The 23,042-nt window shown below is 44.4% G+C and overlaps 1 protein-coding gene across 31 annotated transcripts in view; it reads right to left on the reverse strand.

Annotated features, from left to right (window-relative positions):
* DLG2 (discs large MAGUK scaffold protein 2) overlaps positions 1–23,042 on the reverse strand; it is a 901,255-nt gene that overhangs the window by 316,872 nt on the left and 561,341 nt on the right. The window contains exon 8 of one of the 31 annotated variants that reach the window (XM_083436205.1): positions 14,748–14,930. The exons of the other annotated variants lie outside the window; for them this stretch is intronic. Coding sequence (XP_083292331.1) covers positions 14,748–14,930 — 183 coding nt within the window. The remainder of the gene's footprint in view (positions 1–14,747; positions 14,931–23,042) is intronic. 31 annotated transcript variants of the gene reach the window in all.

Below are 23,042 nucleotides of genomic sequence, written 5' to 3' on the forward strand. Positions count from 1 at the left end.
CCCCCCTTGGTCCATTCTGAACGCTCCAACCATCCAGGAGATGAACCTCCCTAACAAAAATGAAGGTTCTAGGCAATTCTGCCGGACGTATTAAGGCAGTCACTAGCAGTACCCACTGACTCTATTAATCCACTCTTGGCCAAACTTCCATTCTGACCATCATTTTATAAACCTCACAGTAACTAGCCTTTTATTTCAAAGAGGTGCGAGGACAGGGAGAGACCCCTGACTTTTAAATACTCCCCTTTATCATCCCCATACTCCAACATTCATCCAACATCCCTTACCTGTGCGGAAAGATGGGAAGTTCCTGTTTCATCCTTTTTAAGGGAGGAGGAGAGGGTTCTCAGCAGGAAAAGGCAGCCAGGACCCTCAGGAACGCACGACTTCGGCATTCCGAAAGAAGTCCTTCAGATGAAGTAGTGCCACAGATGCGCGGGCAAAGGGAACTCAGGATGTGTTATGTAAATTTCCTAATTAGATGTGCTATCAGATTGCTATCTCGCAAATAAAATGTTAATCAGAAGCTCTTCTTTTTGACGGATAAGGAGGGCTGGGGGAGAGAGACAGATGTTTCACTGTGGGATAATCTTACTGTACCCACCCTTGTTGCGTTTTTCTCTGCAGGGAAAGACTTGAAACTAGAGCAAAGCTGCCTACTCCTCATCCGGTCGTGTCCTGCGTTCGCTTTTTTTGGGGGGGGGGGAGCTGTAGCTCATTGATAGAGCACCAGCTTTTTATGCAAGAGAGCTCAGCTTCAAACCCCGGCATCTCCATGCGTCTATTTATTATTTCTATTTGTATGTGCATTTTAGAACCCTGGAAAATGAGATGCGGGGCATCTCCAGCTGTACAGGAACCAGATGGTTCCAGAGGGTGGACCAGAACAACGATGGGAGCAGATCTCATGTGGTCCCTGCTGTGGTCCATTCTGAATACCTGAAGAGGGCACTGCCCATCCAGGAAGCCAGCTGTTGAGAAGAACCTCCCTAAGAAAAATGAGATATAAGGGAAGATTCCAAAAAAGGATACTCTTATCCCAGACAAATATAAACAGCAATGGCACTCAAGGGGTGGTATCGACTAAGTTTTACTGGGAGTAGACCCACTGAAAGTAATGAACATGGCAAAGATTCATTAATTTCAATAGGTCTACTCTAAGAAAACTTCAGTTGAATGCCACACACTATGTCTTAAAAGCCATAAAATCTGCTCCATTACTGCAGGGATGGGGAACCCATGGCCAGGCATACGTTCTTGGACTCCAAGTCCCATTGTCCTTGACGACTGGCCATCTTGACTGGGGCTGATGGGAGCTGAAGTCTAACCCAACTGGAGGGACACAGGTTTCCCCACCACTGCTCCAATGTTTCTCCTGTCCACTTTAACCTGTAAACTCTTTGGGTTGCAAAGATCTATCTATGTTTCCTGTGCACGCAGAGTGTGAACTGAGGGCACACGCAGAGCACAGCCATCATGTCTAGCAGCCATTGATAGCCTTTTCCTCTATGAATTTGTATAATGTTCTTTTAAAGCCATCCAAGCTGATGGCCATCACCACTTCCTGTGGGAGCGAATGCCATAGTTTAACTATGCACAATACCCAAGAATATTCAGCAAAAGCCCTTCCCTGCATTTCGATACCCACAAATAGCATGGATGCCATTTTTGCTCAGCCTGGAAATATAATGTTACCCTTCGCTATCCTTCCTCTGCAGTAACAGCTCACACTTTAACTTCATTCTGTATCACAGTAGTTCCACAGAGAGTCCACCTATGCTCAGCTTCTAGATTTGAAGAGCATTGGACTTTGACAAGGGAGACCTGAAGTCCAGAGCTCCACCAGCCATGAAGTCCCCTGGATGACATTTGGTTCAATGTATTCTCTGTGCTTGATTGAGTTTACAGGGGTTGTCATTCTAACAAAGGATGAGTTCTCTTCAAGCTCCCTGGCAGAAGGGGTAGTCAAGAAAGAAAGAATTTTGCAGTGCTTCATTGCATGGGATAGCAGCTCAATAATCTCGTCATTTATATTCACGGGGTCCTGATCCCTGACGACAGCCCGTAACAGATGCTTTAGAGGAAAGAGGAAGGTAACCCCAATGTGGGTAATTAAATAACAGCTCGCCCCACTTTGGAGTTGTGTTATGCCCTCAGGCACGAGGGGGGCCTTTACCTGAAGTCATCACTAAAGAAACCATATGGTGTGGCTATGGCCATATAGACCAATTAAATTCTTCCAAACTGTCCTAGGAGTTTCATTAGTGAAAGTGTTATTTGTATACTGAAAAAGCTTTTTGTATATAAAAAAGTTCCTGCAAAACTGCTGTGATAGCCAAGGGATATAACTGAAATGAGTCAAAGATGCTGTCATGGAAAGTTTGGAGGACACAGCAGTCAGGAAGCAGAAGAAGCAGCTTTATATAAAAGGAAGGGTTGTAGAAGGTCCCAAATTCAATCCTCAGCATCTCTGGGTATGGATGGGAGAGTTCAGGGCCTGAAATCCTGGAGAGTCACTGTCAGTCAGAGAAGACAATATTGAGCAAGATAGACAAAGGGTAGCTTCCTATGTTCCCAAATAGCAAATCACAAGCTTCACTGAGACACAACTAAGTCTAGCATTACCTAGTGACTAAATGACATACAATATCATTATTCACATGGATGTCTGTACATTTTGAAGGGTGCAAGTCAAAACAGCAAATCTAAAAGGAAGATTGTGCTGTACATCTGGGTAGTATTAATGGTATTTATTTTTTTGGAAGCACAGCATACCGTTTCCCAAGTATTAGCTTGCAAAATCCTGAGCATCACAGCCCACTGAGCACTCAATTAGATTCATTTTTGCCTGCCTAAGATTATGACAATGGGGGTGAAGGTGGAACGTTCAATATTTGGCAGAACACAAAATATATGGGTGGTATATGGGTCAGATTGATAGATCGCACATTTTACAGAAACCCTGGGAAAAAACACACCTTTCACCTGACTGAGAAAGAGAAGAAAAATCACCACCCCCTGTTCATTTACAGAAACTGTGTGCTCTCCCTGCATCTGTCTTCATTTGCAGTGTCTTGCCCACATCCTCAAGGCTCCTTCTAAAGGAATCAGAAGAGTGAGCTCACTGTAACTAATATGCAGGCATTCAAGGCTCTCTGTACAAGCAAACTGGTAGCTGAGCCAGGAAAGAAGCAAACACTGCAAGCAGGCAGGAAGACAAGAAGCTAATTTAAGTCCATTTCAGACCACTGGTCCATCTAGATCAGGACTGTGTAGAATCATAGAATCATAGAGTTGGAAGAGACCACAAAGGCCATCAAGTCCAACCCCCTGCCAAGCAGGAAACACCATCAGAGCACTCCTGACATATGGTTGTCAAGCCTCTGCTTAAAGACCTCCAAAGAAGGAGACTCCACCACACTCCTTGGCAGCAAATTCCACTGTCGAACAGCTCTTACTGTCAGGAAGTTCTTCCTAATGTTTAGGTGGAATCTTCTTTCTTGTAGTTTGGATCCATTGCTCCGTGTCCGCTTCTCTGAAGCAGCAGAAAACAACCTTTCTCCCTCCTCTATGTGACATCCTTTTATATATTTGAACATGGCTATCATATCACCCCTTAACCTCCTCTTCTCCAGGCTAAACATGCCCAGCTCCCTTAGCCGTTCCTCATAAGGCATCGTTTCCAAGCCTTTGACCATTTTGGTTGCCCTCCTCTGGACACGTTCCAGTTTGTCAGTGTCCTTCTTGAACTGTGGTGCCCAGAACTGGACGCAGTACTCCAGGTGAGGTCTGACCAGAGCAGAATACAGTGGCACTATTACTTCCCTTGATCTAGATGCTATACTCCTATTGATACGTACACCAAGCTTGGCTCCACCAAGCTACAACTCCAGGCTTCAGTGTCTGGCTGACCCTTGGGAAATTCATACATTCACTTGACCACTTTTGCGTCCCAGTGAAATTGTTCTTGCTGATGCCGGGGACTATACCTGGGAAGAATTGGGGCGGTGTATAATTTAGCAGGGGATAGTGCTCAACCCATCCCCAGAATTAGGTTACTTCCATTTGATACAGTGGATTTGCCTGGATGTGTTAATGCTTAGGCAGCTCGTTGGAAATCTAAAGCATGCTATCAAGTCAGAGGAGCATGCTCCGAGGAGAGTGCTTATATCCTCATGACAGATTCAGCCCACTTCAAAGCCAACTTCACTTTAAGAACTTCCACAAGCTCTCCAACAGTTAAAGGTCAGCTGCCTTTTCCATTAAAGATGCATTTTTCATGGGCTTGTATCACACCAGTTTCAATTTAAGATGCTGCAGCTTGCAGCTTTGTCAGTCACAATGCAGTTCTCTTCTCCCAAGCAACAATACAATTCACCTCCCAAGGCAATGGAAGGTCAGTGCAAAAAAGGAGAGAAAAGGTTTCAGTCTGCTCTGGCTTGAATGCATATAGGTTTACTGTAAATGCCATGTTCTCTGAGTTCTCAACAATAGTTGCCCTGATCGAGCTGAGAGGTACATTTAATAGTTGTATTAATGCATCCGATGAAATGTGTATATTATGTTCTTGCAAAATCCTTTATGAAAAGTCAACATTTGTCCTCTGCTTTTGGATCATAGGACTCATAGATCACACCACTTGTGGGTGGAGAGCCTATTGGCAGGCCTACAGACTTGGCTCTCTCAACTTCCTTAGACCCTGTGGAAGACTACCTTGTAACTTCTCTTGCTTCAAAGACATGCAGGAACATGCAACTACAGAATGACACGCGGGCCTTGTAAAGTTCACGGCTCTTCTAGGCGACAATGTATTCCATAGCTCAGCTAGAATGACTCACTACAAGCTGCCAGAGCCTTGCGGCAGAACGGGATTGTATTAGACAGTAAGGTTAAGGAAACCATTGGGTGATTTGGGGGTGAAGAGCTTCAGCTGGAGGAGTAAAACTCAGAGGCAGTAATATCAGGATTTGGAGGCAGAATGTGATCCTCAGCAACTGACATCCAGAAACATGCCACCTATTATTCTGAACTTAGCATATAGCCATCATACCAGTAGTCAGTGGCAGTCTTATATTACCATATAGGATATTTTCTTGGAGTTGTATCCAATATGGCACTAAGTAAGCATACCATGAACAAAAGGATTTCTGCTTGTAAAATGGGAGTTCCCCTTCTCTCCCCCTAAATCTTTTTCTAAGGGTTCCCCCAACCCTCCAGAACAGTTTTGCGGAGGGTGCAGGTCATGCATGGGGAGAGGAGATGGAAGGAAGTCTTGTTGCACAAGTGGAAGTCCCTGGGGTGATGGGATGAATTACCGGAACTTCAATACCAGCACTGGAAAGCATGTTGGATGGACAGGTCTTGGAGGATTAAGAAAAATAACAATGATTCACAAATGCTTGTCCTATATCAATACTACCACCTAGCAAGAAGGCTGTTCTCCGAAGCTGCTGACTGAGTATCTGACAGAATTTAGCCTGCATGGTTATAGCCAGGAGCAGATCAGGGATGGCATATGGTGGAGCAATAACTGGAAATGCCAGCCAATTTCAAAAGTCAGTTCAGAACATCACAGTGTGTGCTCACACAGGCTGTGGGGAAACAGTTTAGGCATGCAACTGACCATCTGCTGAACACCTGGTTGTCCACTTCAGACCCAGTTCCAAGTTACTTATAAAGGCCCTCACATTCTGATTCACTGGTCACCAATGTGGCACTCTTGAGGTCTTCCCATGGCACCATGAAGCCTCTGAGCTACCCCCTCCCCATGGTCACGAGGCTGTGATTGTGGCTGAAATGTACATAGAGCTGAAGGAGGACGTTGGAAGAGTGATGCAAGCTAATTCATATCAGCATTCTGTAGGCATATACTTGCACAACTCAGATCTCTCTGTCTCTGGTTTCTCTCTCTCTCTCATTTTTCTTTCTCTTTTCAAAACACTGTGTACTCCTGAGATTTATTGGGAAACAATCAATATCTCCTACAATGTTTGGTAAACAAAACAAAACAAAACCCTCCATCTGGACAAAAAAAGAGAGTCCTAGCTTTGATTTTCTTCTCTAGATCTAATAATGTACACTGATTTTGCCATCAAGGCATAATCCCATATTTTATCATGCCATTCTTTAATAGACCGTATATGCAAAAGTCACCTCCGTGCTGCAGACTGTACGACTATGGAGAAGCTCGTTCAGGCGCTAATTCAGGTGTGGTACAGGGATCCGAAAATCAACAGTGACTGTTCAAAATTAGTATACTCCATGCCAAACAGTGTTCAAATGCTACTTAAAAATAGCAGAGGTCATATATGTTACTAATGTACATATATGTGAGTTTAATCAGCACCTGAATGAGCTTCTCCATAGTCGTTCAGTCTACAGCACAGAGGCAAGTTTTGCATATAGCTGACAAATTCTCAATGGGATTTACGTCTGGGGAATTCCCTGGCCAATCAAGAACCTGTATTTGCTGCTTTGTCATGAATTTCTTCACCACTTTCAATGTGTGACAGGGGACTAGGTCCTGCTGCAATATCCCCGCACCATCAGGATACCTCTTTTCCAACTCTGGAATAACTCTCTTTCGTAGAACCTCAATATATTGTGGCGAGCGCATCATTCCTTCTATTGGCTGCAGGCTTCCGACACCATAATAACTGAAGCACCACCCAAACATATTCTTTTGTGGGTGCTTGGCAGACTGATCGATGTGGCATAGAAAACATGCTTTGTTTCAATTAATTTGCACAAGCGTGTAGAAGCTAATCCCCACTTTCCTGCATATAAAATTCCACCTCTGCCAACCAATAAGGAGTCAAGTCCTTATGGTCTTGTGTCAAAGAATCATTCTAAAGGAACAACTGGGTGCAGATATTTACCAGATCACATCTCTAGCACAGGTTATTTGGGCACCAGAGGTAGAATATCCCACAAACACCTTTCGCTTCCCTTGACATCATGGTCACAAAAAGAAATAAAAACTATTAGCTGCATTTTCATGACACCCAAAATCTGCTGCTGGCGGCAGCTGCCTCACTCTGCCTAATGGTAGAAATGGCCCTGGAGATACCTAAACATGAAAGGGATGTAGTAGCATGGCTATCCAGAGATGAATAGAGATACAGATTCTTCCAAGTAGAGAAAGGGAAACAATAGCATTAATCAACTCTGAATAGGCAGAAATCTGTACAGGAAAGAAAAAAAACAGCTGATTCAGTTCCTCCTCTGTCTGAATAGCACAGCAGCTGGTTGATATTATCAGCAGTCAAGAACTCGATGGCACTCTGAAACTTCAAATATGTGGTTGAGGCGACTCATGGGCCTCTTAAGTGGCAACTTACAACCTGGAAGTCCTGTATGGAGATATGCTTTAGAACAGGCATGGCCAAGCTTGGCCCTCCAGCTGTTTTGGGACTACAATTCCCATCATCCCTGACCACTGGTCCTGTTAGCTAGGGGTGATGGGAGTTGTAGTCCCAAAACAGCTGGAGGGCCAAGTTTGGCCATGCCTGCTTTAGAACATAGGAGCCAGCTTCTAGGGGCTGTGGGGGCTTCAGCCCCCACAATAAAATAATTGAGGGGGTTGGGACCCCCCCCCCCAAAGTTGATGGGCATTCCCATTCAAATGTTGTGTGTGCACTGCATCATGGGATGGATTATGTGGGGCGGGGCTTACCTGGGCCCCCACAATATTTCATTCAAGTTGGCGCCTCTTCTTTAGAAATTGAACCTGCATGCAAAGCAGGTACTTTCCACTGAGCTTTGATCCTTCCCTATCAACATATAGAGCAATTACTTTCTTTCACAAGGACAGACCTTTCAGGAGGGGACCACATAAATGGAATCAGCCTGCAATATGTCCTAGAGGAGACAGTTGAAACACAGAGAATGTTAAATCCCATGGCCATTTTGGGACAGCAGCAATTAAAATAACAGGCTTTAATTCTAGGTGGAGGCATCTTCATCTACTATGGCCCACCAAGGTCTTTTGTTTTACGCCAAAAATGTTCTCCACCTAAATTCTAACAATCGTTTTGAACAAAAATTCCAGAAACTCCTCTATGAAATTCCTGAAGATCAGGTCCAGCCCCTTCTCGCTTATAGTGGTACCTAAATGAAGTTTTCGTAGAGATGTCAGGGTTTTGAAACAAACTAGCATAAGCAAACAAACAGTTAAACTCCCCACCCCACCCCAATAATTGCCATAAAATGGTTTGGAACAGAAAGGCAATTGCTCTAGAACCGAGTAGGTGTTGAGAACTATTTGTCATTGTAGATATCACTATCATTGTCAGCACTCAGGTGTCAAAAGTGTCCTGGCATTGGTAACCTCAAGAGTGGATTATTGAAACATGCTCTATGTAGTGCTTCCATTGGACTTAGACTAGAAGCTGCAGCCAGTGCACAAAGCAGCCAAAATTAATGCAGATTACTAAGGAGAAAGAGGTGTGGGAGGGGGGCTCACCAGGTCTCTGGGACTGTAGTATAATGCATGATGTGAGTTCTGTGGCGGTGGTTGCTAAGACAGATTTATCCAGCAGCTAAGTGCTTTCATGGACTCTGTAAGTAGGACTCTAATGGCCATTTCTCAGCTGTCCTTGCTGTCTTACTGAATTACCTATTATCCAAGTATACAGCAAGCAGAAACATGATGCTCCAAAACAGAATATCAACACAGGAGCCTAAGAAGAATCTACTGGATGCGCCCAAGGTCTCTGGGTGCAAAGGAGAGCATAGAGTGTGCTTCTTGATGGTTGCACTGTGCATCAGGGTTAAGAAAATGAGGGTGTGTTTGTGCGGGGGGGGGGGAGGGAGATATAGGTGTCAGAGCGAGGAAGATCCATCCACGGGTGAAAGGGAACTTACGAGCACAGATTGATGGACCTGTCAATTTTGGTTTCTCTTTTTTCCAACCTTAAATTCAATTCAACCAATCTCCGCATGGGTTGGTGATTTTTCTGCATGAAAATCTGTAGGCGTTTTCATATGCATTTCTCAGAGAACATCATGAAAAAGGCATTCAGATTACCTGAAAAGAGGCATATGCCGAGCGAAACTGTACATTAGGACAAAATTTCTTTGAATGTTTTTAACGTTCTTGTGAATGCGCACACACTTCCATTTTTTCCCTTTTTGCTAATGTATGTGTGTTGGTATCCATTCTTTGGTCAGAATGAGAGATTGACGCTTCAATTTGTGCATCAGTTTGGGAGACGCAAATTTGGTAAAAAGGTAAAGGGACCCCTGACCATTAGGTCCAGTCTGGGGTTGCGGTGCAAATCTTGCTTTATTGGCCGAGGGAGCCAGGGTACAGCTTCCGGGTCATGTGACCAGCATGACTAAGCTGCTACTGGTGAACCAGAGCAGCGCACGGAAACGCCGTTTACTTTCCCGCCAGAGCGGTACTTATTTATCTACTTGCACTTTGAGGTGCTTTTGAACTGCTAGGTTGGCAGGAGCTGGGACCGAGCAACGGGAACTCACTCTGTGGCGGGGATTCAAACTGCTGACCTTCTGATCGGCAAGTCCTAGGCTCTGTGGTTTAACCTACAGCGCCACCCGTGTCCCAAACCACCCACATTAAAATGAGAATGGAATAAATCTCTCCTCCATCTCTACCAATCTCCATCTCACCAAAATGGAGTTTGCATTAGCAACATGCAAGCAAGGGCATTCTTAGGGTCCACCACCCAAACATGGGCCCTGGAAACCTGCCCATGAGGAAATGCCACCAAAGTCCTGGCACCTATTCTACATAGGTGAACCTGGAGGAGGGTGATAGGCCATAGCTCAGTAGGTAGAGTATCTGCCCAATCCCTGGCATCTCCAGGTAGGGCTGGGGAATGTACCTGTCTGAAACCCTGGGAATCTGCCGCCAATTGCTGTAGACAACATGGAGTGGGGTGTATGTGTGTGTGTGTGTGTGTGTGTTAGTCATCTGTCTTAGTATAAGACAGCTTCCCATGCTGCTAAATTGGGAAAGGGAGATGAGTGACCTGAAGGCAAGTAACTTGCCGCCCCTCCCCATTTATTCCCCGTCTTCTCATCCTTTGGCGTCGCTTGAAGGAAAAGTACTTATACATGTTCACCCTTGCCCCCTGAAATACACTTTGCCTCTTTGTTTTTCCAAGACTTACTCAAGGCACAGACGAAGCCAAGATTGCACCCTGTAGTAATCATATACTATATCATATACTACTAAATATAATCCCCCTGCTTCCCGCAAGCTAGTTCTGTGGCTGATTCCAAATATAGGGTATTTAAACTGAAATGGCAGTGTTTTATCCATTTGCTGGAGCCGCTGCACATTTCTACATGGTCCAGCAGTTTCCGGCGCCTCTTTGTGACATTCAGGCTGGAAGAACTGCAATGGCAAGGTTGCAAACTAGCATCAATTGTCTTTCTGATCCAGGAGAGACAGAAGGGCTCAAGCGCTTGAAAGTGCAGGTGTGAAGTGGCAGTTGGCATGGCTCCCCCAACCCAACAGACATAAAAGGAGGACACAGTGCAACACTGAGAAGAGCGAGCAGCTGCTGAAGGCAGAAGCCCACATAACACTGTCTTTGCTTTTCATCTCTGGAAAGGTCTTGAACAAGAACATGCTCATAGGAACGCAAGGACAAGAACATCTTGTCCTGCATCCTGTTGTCTCAGTGGCCAACAAGGTGCCCATGGAGAGCCCAGGAGGAGGACCTGAGGGCAACAGGCGCTTGCATAACTTGTGCTCCCCAGCTTACTGCCTCCAATGATGGAGGTATGGGAACAGATGGGCGTCGGTGGGAGGGAGGCAAAAGGAAGCTTGGGAGCAAAGTTATGAAAGAGAGGAGAAGAAGGCAGTGGATGATGCTGAGGATGATTATTAGAATCTCAAGGTCTACCATTACAAGCCAGGTGTAAAATAGTAGCATAGGGCATGCAATCAGTGACAGCACCCCATGACTAGCTCATGAGATAGTCTGCATATAAAAGTATCAACACCATCCCTATTTTACCATAAACTCAATTTGTTCCCTGCTCTATAAGGTTCCAGCGCAGGTCACAACAATCTAAAATACAATGGTACCTTGGGAGTTGAACGGCTTGGCTCCCGAACAAATCGGCTTCTGAACGCCACAAACTTGGAAGTGCGTGTTCCGGTTTGTGGACGTTTTTCGGATGCCAAACATCCAGTGCAGCTTCCGATTGCGTGCAGGAAGCTCCTGCAGCCAATTGGAAGCCGTGCCTTGGTTTTCGAACCATTTCGGGAGTTGAATAGACTTCCGGAATGGATTAAATTTGAGAACCAAGGTACCACTGTACATTAAAACAGTTTAAAGCAATTTACAGTCACAAGAATAGGATGGGTTCACACACCCACACACCCACACACCCCAGGTGACAAAGGGCAGGGTACAAATGTGTGTCGTCAGCATTCATTGAAAGCTGCATAATTTCTGTGGGGAGTTCAACAAATTAGGGGCTGCCACAGAGAAGGCCCTCTCCCAGGCCTCTGCCACCATCCTGAGCTTCTGAGGGCAGTGGAACCCTCTTCCAATCTTAACATCTACGATGGTCTGTAGGAAAGGAAGCAATATTTCAGGTATCTGGGGCCTCAGGTGTTTAGGGCTTAAAGCACTAAAGTAGCCACACTTGAATTAGGCCCAGAAACTAACCAAATCTTCCACCTGTTGGTTTAAATGGCAGATCTGATATTGTAATGCAAATCTCAGAATATGAGAGCCCTGCTGGATCTGGCTAATGTCCCATCAAATTAAGCATCCTGTTCTCTCAGTGGCCAACCAGATGACTATGGGAAGCCCCAAAGTAAGTCCTGAGTACAGCAGCTAAGTAGCTCCACTGAGCATCTCCAGTCAGCCAGACATGCATATTGAGGGACCCTAAAGTGGAAGAGCATGATTAGACCATTCCAGGTAAGCTTGAACCCAGGCCATCCCATTCCATACTGGCCTACCTCATAAGGTGTAGGGATATCGCCGAGTGGACAGTGGGGTCCGGAGGGAGCACACTTTCCACCAGCAGGCAGTCACAGTCTGCCTGCACGCGTGACCCTGGGGTGCAGGGAAACCCCACCCCCAGACAAGCCACAGCTGTCTGGTACATCGTTCCACCTATGTCTGACCTTTTGCGGTCTCAGAAGTCAGCGGTGTCCTGTCTGTAACTTTTTCCTTAGAGACCTATTTGTCTCCATTCGTCATAGGGGAAAATGACGCTGAGGAACAGGTGCCAAAATAACTCCGTACCACCCCACGATCTCGGGATGGAAGATGTGTAAAGGCCACAGCCCAAAATGTATTTGCCTAGCTTGCATGTTTGTCTCAATAAAAGGAGGCTCCACAGGAATGGTGGTAGCTCGCTCGCTTCAGAACACCTGTGCGCAGCTCACATGATGATCAACACCTGTCTTGGGCCTTCACTTCACAAGGTTCTTGTGAAGATTACTGACAAACTGAATGTGCTGCACTTACGGAATGTGGTATATAAAAATAGGTTTCATTAAATAGTTTGCTTTACAATATAAACAATGCCACACTCCAATACAGTAGCAATTTAATCTTCTTCTTTTTTGACCTGCATTCTTATCCAATTACTTCGATCTGGATTATGCAATTTTGGGTGAATGTGTTGACTCTAAGATAATCTTTTTTAAAACAGAAACAAAAACCCTTGTAAAACCCCATTACCAGCCTCAGAAAACCCAACTCAGGGAGATTGCACTGAAAGAACACCTTTTTAATTATTGCTACAGACTTTTATAACAGCATTGCTTAGTTTTATCCTCAGTACAAAGATGCTTTGGGGTCTAATATGCTCCATTTAATGGGAAAGTGATAAAGGCATCTAACATCCTTTTCTACTTCCAATTCCAAATACTAGGGAATATACTGATAGATTTTCAAAGCTAACAGTAGTGGGTATTTTTGACTGTGTGCTAGTTGGGAAACAGGACTATTAGAAACCTTTAAATACCCAGATAGAAATCATGTCAGCTTAACACCTTCTTACACTAATCAAATGCTATTGAGGAGCAAAGGATCCTGGGAACTGTAGATGGTTAAGGGTTCTAGGAACTGTTAAGAGACCCCTAAGCACACTTACCAATCAATAGCCCCCAGATTCTTGGGGTGTGTGTGTGTGTGTGTGTGTCAATAACTGTTAAGGTAGTATAAGAGTTCATAAGCATATGGTGTGGCTGTGGCCTTTGCCACCAGAGTACTTCTTTGAAAACAGCCTTCCCCTGCCAGCAATCTCTAGATTGTAAACTTATTGAGGGCAGAGACCAGCCCTTTTTCTTTCCTGTCACTTTGCAAACTGATGGTGCTGAATACATCCTTACATGCTTAGCACAGTCCACAGCACCTTTTAAAATGTTTTCAATTTCAGATCAGTATTTAATAATAGCAGCAGTGCTAACAACAACAACATTGCAATATTCAGTTATATTCAAATTGCATTTCCTTTACGCTTTCTCTTTCAGGAAACTGAGACCTAACCCGTCTTCCAAAATGTAACACTATAGGCAGAGAAAACGAGACTGACAAGCTGAATTTTTCAAACATTAGGCTTCATTTCCCCATACCCTGAGAGTGTTATGTTGTAACTAAGATGTGTGTTTCATTCCTTGTGGAAATTATATATATATATATATATATATAATCTCACACTGCACAGTCTAAGCCAACACGGCTGTACTGAAATGTGGTGTTATACTGCTTTTCTATTCATATTTTATTATTATTTAAAAAAGCATTCCACAAAGAAAACATCTATGTGCTTAGAAGGACTCTTACACTGTGCACCATCATAATACTTTATTCAGCTTTTGGTTCCTTATTCTTCTCCTCATGACATTATATTAATTCAAGTAATTAAAAAGGCACCACAAAGATTTGGCAGGATATTGAAGCAGAAGTTTCTGAATAAGATTACAGTGACTGACAGAGAAATTGTGCGTGTGTGTAGTAGGGGACACACACACAAGCATTTATGTATGTGGGGAGCAGATAGAGAGAAGTACAGATATTTTTCCAGTATTACTAGTCATGGAAGAATCAATGTGATTTTAGTTTTGCATTTCTCAGTTTATCTTTAGCGTAACTGAAGTAATCAAAGTATAAAGTAATCAAAACTTCACATCAAAATTACATCTTAGAGAAATAAACATATATAGGGTGATATCCAAGTAAGTTGTACTCAGAGTAGACTCATCGGAATCAATGAATTTGAGTACACTTATTTTACAGGGTCTGCTCCATGTATGACTATCATTGGATACCACCCATATAAATCACACACACAAAGTGAATGGGGAGAAGGCTGTACAATCTTTTTACATAGATCTAAGATTTTGCAATGGAACTCATCCCCATTCCTCAGTAAATGCATCATTTAAAAAGTATACTGTACTAAAAGGACACCAAACTCCATTTTTTCCATGCAAATGTCAAATGCTGCAAAGCCACCAAATGTGTGACAAGGGAACACTTCCTAGCCCCCCCCCCAAAGAAATTAGCACATTAAAAGAGAAGGAAAAAGCACACAGGAACATTGCAAGGTCTCCATACTTTTAGAACGATGCCTGTGAAAAATGAACAGCACACCTCCATTCTTTAAAAAAGCAACATCACTAAGCAGTCCTCCAGCCTTCGCTTGAAAACTTTATAATCCAAAAGGCAATGTGTGTAACTTTTCCTGCCTGGACTTCAAGAGTCCATTGAGTTGGAGAGACTTAAGGGAAAAAAGCATCTCACCTGTACTGGGTGGTACCAGCTGTGGGGGCAGGTGCAATCCGTCCACCATTCCCCTCCTGCCCCTTTTGCCTTAGCTAAGGTTTTCGGGGGGCTTTTCTGCACATTGTCCCACGACGTGCTACACTTAGTCCTGGGCTGCGTCAGAGTTGGACCATGGGGTCCGGAAGCTGAGAGTGGCAATGCCTGGGGACGGCAGCAGCCCCCCTGAGAGTTCTGCCGCCATCCACAGGGACAGTGGGCCTCCCTAGGCAGTGTTGGCACACCTCTGGCAAGATCAGCCCCTTCAGACCCCCTGCAGCAGCTGTGCTGCCTAGGAAGATAGGCGTTCATGTTGCACCGGTGTCAAAGTTCTTCCCAACACACGCACACCCTCCCTCTCTCTTCTTCTCTCAGCAGATGCAAAAGTCCTGTTCTGCAGAGCCTCCAAGTGCCTTTGACAGCTGCTATAAGCGGAGCATCGTGGGAGCCCGGAGAGTAGAGCTGCACAGCATCATCTGCTGGCTAGTAGCTCTTTGTCAATAGATGACTCAACTCGCAGAGCAACTTGACAGCATCCCTGCTTCAGGCAGAAGCAATCAATGCTCTACACAGCTGGGTTTACAAGGCTAAACTACAAGACCCTCCACTCCCTTGTGGAATGATGAAAGGAAAGTCATAGGAGGATCCTAAGCAGGGGAGGGGAGCTACACAATTCAGTTTCTCCTCCTCCTTTTCCCAAGCAGAAAAGCCTTCCCTCCTTCTTTCTCTAAAGCAGATATGCATGCAGTTGTCATCAGAATAACCCTTCCGTAAGGAAACAGAACAGCTAGCCTATGACAAACCGGAGGGTAATAAACAGAAGGGTCATCAAGAAACACACACACACACACACACACACCATGTATCTCATCCTTACAATCAGAAGAAAGCAGTTTTGAGCTTGGCTGGAAAGGAATGTGTGTGCTCTGGGATTTCCGAGATAAGAAGCTCAGGTGGCGATGGTGGTAAAGGGAAGCAATGTCATGTTTTGTTTACTGTATTTCGATACTGTGCGTCTGGTTTACAGTTTAGAGTAACAGCCAACCTTCTAAGAAACATGATGCAAAAGAAAAGGGAGGGCAGAACAGAAGCCAGGCTTTCAACTCTTACACACCGCCCTGTAACAGCCACATGGAATGACCACTTTGGCAGGCAATTTGGGAAGAGGAGGAGCCAAATGCCAATTGCTCCCAAGATAGGCCTGTATTGTCTCACTGCTACCTTTGACGCAGACAGGTGGGATGGGTGTCCATGCAGCTGCTTCCAGCAAAGCTAGCAATAAGAACTGCACATTGTTTTTCTGCTAAGGGAGCTGGGCATGTTTAGCCTGGAGAAGAGGAGGTTAAGGGGTGATATGATAGCCATGTTCAAATATATAAAAGGATGTCACATAGAGGAGGGAGAAAGGTTGTTTTCTGCTGCTCCAGAGAAGCAGACACGGAGCAATGGATCCAAACTACAAGAAAGAAGATTCCACCTAAACATTAGGAAGAACTTCCTGACAGTAAGAGCTGTTTGACAGTGGAATTTGCTGCCAAGGAGTGTGGTGGCGTCTCCTTCTTTGGAGGTCTTTAAGCAGAGGCTTGACAACCATATGTCAGGAGTGCTCTGATGGTGTTTCCTGCTTGGCAGGGGGTTGGACTCGATGGCCCTTGTGGTCTCTTCCAACTCTATGATTCTATGATTCTAACTGTCTTAACTCATCTCCTGCTGCAATGTGAAATGAATGTTTCCTGATGGCTCTGCTTGTGGCCTTCCCAGAGGTAATTGGTTGGCCACTGTAGTGGGGCAGATGAAGGTGTCTGGTTTTGCTGCTGCAGATACACCATGGCATTTTTTCTCCCAGTGCCAATTCCTCCTCTGGTCACTGCTGCAGATACGCAACCTGACTACCTGTTTTCAGGCACTGCGGTCGTCTGCAAGGGATCCTGACATGACAGGGTTGATGTTGACAACCTTCATGTCACGTTTACAGATGTCTTTGTAACACAAAGCTGGTCTACCAACAGACCTGGTGCCTGAAGCCAGCTCCTTATAGAGCATGCCTTCTGATTGCCCTCCATATTACAGATGTGAGGAATGAGGCTGGGAAAGAATTGTGTGCTTAAGGCTACCAAGTGAGTCCACAGAATAGATGAGATTCGAACAGCGTGGCTTCCTGGTTTTTGCTCTGTCTCTTATTAGAAAGCATGGCATGCCGTAGTGGCTATCAGAAGAGAACTTGTGGATTTCTAGGAAAAGAGTTGTAGAACTATAATGTGATGAAGCCGGGGGTGACTCAGCTTCCCATTAAAATTTGCATTCTTCAGCAGCAGCTAATTGATTTTTGCATCCAGAATGGAGATTTATTTTTAAAACCATTTAAAGGCTGTTTGTTTGTAATACACTACTGCCGGGTTTAATGCAGATGCATAAAATGTTTGACTTAATGGTCTCTGGAAGAATTCTGCTTGGTTCAGTGATTAACAGCTCTCACATGTGTGGCAGATAACAACCCCAGAAGAGAGTTATAATTAGCATAGGACAGAGAATGAGAATTTGTAGCCCTGCAGGTGTAGTTGGACTACAACTCCCATCATCCCTGACCATTGACCATGCTGGCTGGGGTTGATGCAGAGCTGGAGTCTACCAACATTTGGAGGGCCACAGATTCTTCATACCTGCCATAGGAGAAGGGAAAACTTGACCTGAGAACCATCCAGTCCTCATATTTAAACATAGATTTCTTCCTAGTCAAGGACCGAAAGGTATTAAACCTCAATAACTAGCTGAACTGTTGGCACGAGTCCTTAGTTCCTACACCTTGCTGTGAGCTTAAGTATATGTTTCTGAAATAAAAGCACAATTCCCCCATGTTTACACCTGCTGACATTTCACTCTAACCCTTCCTCTGTTATTTCCTGTGTCGGATTCTTAGAACCTGTCATCTTCTACATTCATAGCATGTATCAGTACCACCACATAATAATGAACTGATCCATTGATCATGGTTTCGGAACCCCAGAAGTGACTTTAGTCCACATTGCCCAATTTTTTTTGCTTAAAAAAATGCATCAACCCCCCCCCAAAAAAAACACCTCAAAAACTATAAAGCATAGGATTTTTTTATTCACACCAGTGACTTTGACATTTGCAACAATCCAGTATAGCAATCAAAACCTGAGATGTACTGTAGTAGTTATTATTATTATTATTATTATTATTATTATTATTATGGAACAACCCCATTGAAAAAGATGGCAGTGGTTACCCAGACCTCCTTGCTGGTTGCAAAGCAGCCCCCATAGCTGCTCAAGCTTCAGGCCCCCCCAAATGCAGGTCCACCATGGGGTTTCCACAGTCCGAGCCAGGGATCTTTCACATTGCTTGCTACTTGGTCCTTTGTAGAAAGTCACAATTTTAACTGGTAGCCTAAAGATTCCTTCAAACAAGGAAGGAGACAACAGCTGGGGAGCTTCTAATTCTATGAAAAGGTCTTCAAAAGGCACCTTTGTTAGGGAAACCTCTAGTTCATGAACCACAAACCATCTATGACCTGCATTGCATAGATGACCTCTGGGTTTCCTTTCAACTCTACGTTTCTATGATTCTTATTTATGGTGCTGGAGGCTTTTCAACCATCACTGATACATTTCCCCCCTGTTCTGTGTCCAGCAAGTGAACCCTACTGAAGAACTAATTTCTCATTTCACACAGTCCGTCTCTGTGATGAAAGAGGAAACTCTAGTGCCACGAACAATGCAACGTATGAGTTAAAAGCATGTTTTCCACCTTGCTAGACGCTCTCATTACATAGCTTAATATCACGACGAGCATAAAAACTGTCATGTGCAATAACGGAAACACTTCATTATAGCTGTAACAATGCATTACTACATCTATTATGCAGTAATGAATTACTGCCACCAGCCACCATTGCAATACAGACCGCCCTTGGCGCAGGCACCGTGCCTTGTGCTATGTGTCTTATTTGCAATGTAACCAAAAGCATTTGCTAAAAACCATGAACCCATTTGCATGCCTGATTGGTAGCAGTACAATGTAGGGAAGATGGGTTGGGTAAGACTTTTTTTTGCCCATTGTACTGATTATTTGTTCTAAATTTTGGCCAAAGGCTGCTATCTGGCAATAGTTTTTGGCTATTCCATGATGTAGAGTGGAATCATATAACTGCAGAGTTGGACAAAACCACAAGGCTTGTCTAGTCCAACCCTGTGGAATGCACAGGGTTCGAATCCACAATCCGGAGATTAAGAGTATCATGCTCTTCTGACTGAGCTATTCCAAGATCAGGACAACTAACTAGGTATTGTCAGTTGGACATACCGTATTTTTCTGTCTATAAGACGCCCCCCCCCCCATGTATAAGATGCCTATTTTGGGGGACTCAGATTTAAGAAAATGGGTGAGATGTATCCATGTATAAGACGCCCCCTAATCTTTGACATTTTTTTGGGGGGGGGACCTAGTCTTATACACGGAAAAATACGGTATATTAATTATGTAAGGGAAGGGGCAGAAAACAGAGCAGCAGTGGTCTCTGGAATAAGCACACCTGTCAATTTGTTTCTCCCAGTTTCTCATTTCTCCAGTCTTGAGCTGAAGTTCTCCACATTTCAAGAAAGAAAAAAGGAAGGAAGGAAGGAAGGAAGGAAGGAAGGAAGGAAGGAAGGAAGAAAGAAAGAAAGAAAGAAAGAAAGAAAGAAAGAAAGAAAGAAAGAAAGAAAGAAAGAAGACACTCTGCAATGTGCTCCCTCCAGGTGCCAACACTGGCACCAACAGAAGCACTGTATCTGCTAGCATCCACAGAAAGACCACCTCCTTCTCTAGAGACCCTCTCAAGTGTTGAGCTCAGAAAGGGGGCCCACTGTGTGGTCCTGCCACCCTCAGAAGCTTAGGGTAGTGGTGGCCCCAAGAGGGCATTCTCTGAGGCAGCCCCTAAGTTGTGGAACTCCTTCCCCACAGAAGTACATCTAGAATGTAACCATTATATGGGTTACATTTTTTGCTGAAGGCACAAGGCCTCACCTTTGACATTGGTCTTTCACATTGATCTTTCACATTGGCCTTTGACATTGATCTTTCAACCTATCATCTATCCATCTATAAAACTCATCACATAATGCATAACAGAATTAGAACTCCTCCCCTTAATTTGAACTAGATATACGACTGTGTATTATGTTTTCCCTCTATCTGTCACAATATGCTTCATAGCTTAAGTCTGACCTACTTCAATTGGACAGAAAATGTCAATCAATTTGGGGTACAGTTTTTTATTTTATTTTTACATTGGCTAACACAAACGTCGTTCATCCATTGAAACTGCTCTGAAATCACAGCCGATCACCACGGCTACATCCATCTCAAACACCGAGCATGCAAACTAAAAATAAGCATCTAGACAAAATTGCTCTGGGCAGAACACGCATATGGGAAACAAAGGCACATCTGGGAAAATAAAAATTACTAATCAAGTTCTGAGAGGAAAAGCCAGGAGCCAGGGAAGAATAGCCTCTGATGGAACAGATTTTCCCCTCCAGCTAGAAGTGCAGAAAGAAGATGGAGACTGATGAAATCGTAATCACCTTACAGTAAACTACAGTTGGATAAATAATATTTACACTCCCCTCCCAAGTTTCTCAAAAGGCGGCAGTAAAATTTCATGATGTTCTGCAAAGGTATCCCAATGTTTACCACCTCACTCTATGTGGATTGTCCCTCCACTTAAGTCTTAAGAGATAGGAACAGAATTTGTTTGTTTTTCTTTTCACATTGTACCAACCCAGACTTGCTGGTAGATTGAGACACAACTCCTGGTTGGATTGCTCATTTCTCCAGATTTTGCCATCCATTGCTGGCATGCAAGAACTGCATACAAAACTATGCATTTCATGTTTAAAATACGCATATGAAACACAGATTTTACTGGTGAATGCATTGAGGAGAACTGAAAAGCCCCCCCTTTTTTAAAAAAAAGAAGTATGCACAAATTGTCTTCAACAGGATGGAAGAGCATGCAACAGGAAGCACACATCACTTTTAATTCCATTGCATCATGAAAATAGTCCAACAAAATGAAGAGAAAATGAAGAGAAGGAAACTAAAAATTAGATTCAGGCCAAAAATTGGAGAAGAAAAAAGGCTAAGCTTAAATCTCAGAAAAGGATAGGTCTTGTCCTCCCTTAAGATTTATGCACATTTATGGTAATATTTAAAAATGCATAATGTTCTGTTCAAAGAAATTTCTGTATGAAACAATAATTTTTGTTCACTCAGAGAACATTTTCTGACAACTGACCAACAGTCTTACTTTGGAATATCTAAAAGCTTTAACATCAGAGTAACACAAATTAGAGGCCATTGTTTTAGTGTTCTCTGTTGACCAAAATCAGCTCAAAGTACACTATCCAGGCCTTTAGTGCTCAGAAATTATCTTTTCATGATACTCCTTCCAAGACTACCCGATTCCCTGTCCTTTCACATTTCACAACCCCTACTTATGTTTTCAAAAGGTGGGGACAAAAGGTGTCTCTGTACTCCTACCTCCTTGCTATTTTTGCTGGCTACCATCTCCTCCTCCTCCCCTGCCCCCCCCCCCATGAAACAATGTCATCACATAGTGTCACTCCAGGGGATTGTGGGGAAGCAAAATGGCAGCCAACAGGAGGTGAAGAGCCTTGCTGTTGTTCTCAGGTCCTGCTTACGGGCTTCCATAGGCATCTGGTTGGCCACTGGGAGAATAGGATGCTGGATGAGGTGGGCCTGGGCCACTGACCTGATCTGTAATCTGGTTCTGAGTTGTTCAGTGCTTTATCTGTTAACAAGACCTTGAACATGGGCCAGTAACTGATCAGCAACCAGTGCAGTTCCTTCAGCACACATGCAAAATGTCCGTGTTAGACATGCAGCCCAACAACAATGACCATGCCAAGAGGGTGAAGGAAACCCAGAAGGGGTAATCAAAGATCTGGAAAAGCAATTGAGAAGGCCTGCTTGTAATGAAGGCCAGTATGGCTTCCAAAAACCATTATGGTTTACCGCAACTGGCAGTAGCTCTCAGGTCAAGATCTCTCCTGGACCTACAGTAAAGGTAAAGGGACACCTGACCATTAGGTCCAGTCATGACCGACTCTGGGGTTGCGGCCCTCATCTCGCTTTATTGGCCGAGGGAGCTGGCGTACAGCTTCCGGGTCATGTGGCCAGCATGACTAAGCCACTTCTGGCGAACCAGAGCAGCGCATGGGAACGCCATTTACCTTCCCGCTGGTACCTTACCTATTTAACTACTTGCACTTTGACGTGCTTTTGAACTGCTAGGTTGGCAGGAGCAGGGACCGAGCAACGGAAGCTCACCCCATCGCGGGGATTCGAACCGCCGACCTTCTGATCGGCAAGCCCTAGGCTCTGTGGTTTAACCCACAGCGCCACCTGCGTCCCTGGACCTACAGTGTTGTTGTTTAGTCGTTTAGACGTGTCCGACTCTTCGTGACCTACAGTAAAAAAAAGGTAAAGGTACCCCTGCCCGTACGGGCCAGTCTTGACAGACTCTAGGATTGTGCGCCCATCTCACTTAAGAGGCCGGGGGCCAGCGCTGTCCGGAGACACTTCCGGGTCATGTGGCCAGCGTGACAAAGCCGCATCTGGCGAGCCAGCGCAGCACACGGAAACGCCGTTTACCTTCCCGCCAGTAAGCGGTCCCTATTTATCTACTTGCACCCGGAGGTGCTTTCGAACTGCTAGGTTGGCAGGCGCTGGGACTGAGCAACGGGAGCGCACCCCGCCGCGGGGATTTGAACCGCCAACCTTTTGATCGGCAAGCCCTAGGCGCTGAGGCTTTTACCTACAGCGCCACCCGCGTCCCTGTGACCTACAGTATAAAACCCTAAATCTGTAGATGCCAAGGATACATGGAGCTCTCCCCAAGATGTCTTATTAAACTTGCACAAGGATCTTGAAAAAGATTCAAAGATCAATTCCACAAGCAAAGCAGTGTGCCTTTTAAGGTTTTTCATTTATTACAGAACCAGAAAGAAGCTGCTGGTTTTGGCTCTTTCCAATTCAAAGTGTCCCTGGCCACCTTGAACATGTAAGAATTTGATTGGGGAAAGTTAACATTTTATTTAAGGGGGGGCATAGTGATTAAAGCCTGTGCTACTGAAGGCTTCTTCATTAAAGATTTAAATTATTCTACCAATAATGCATTAACAGGATGAGGACTCCAGCAATCAAAAAATTTGAGATAAAAGAAAACCCAAGGAGTGTGTAATTTCTTCT

Source organism: Podarcis tiliguerta (genome assembly GCF_965153285.1).
Source record: "Podarcis tiliguerta genome assembly, chromosome: 4".
Lineage (NCBI taxonomy): Eukaryota > Metazoa > Chordata > Lepidosauria > Squamata > Lacertidae > Podarcis > Podarcis tiliguerta.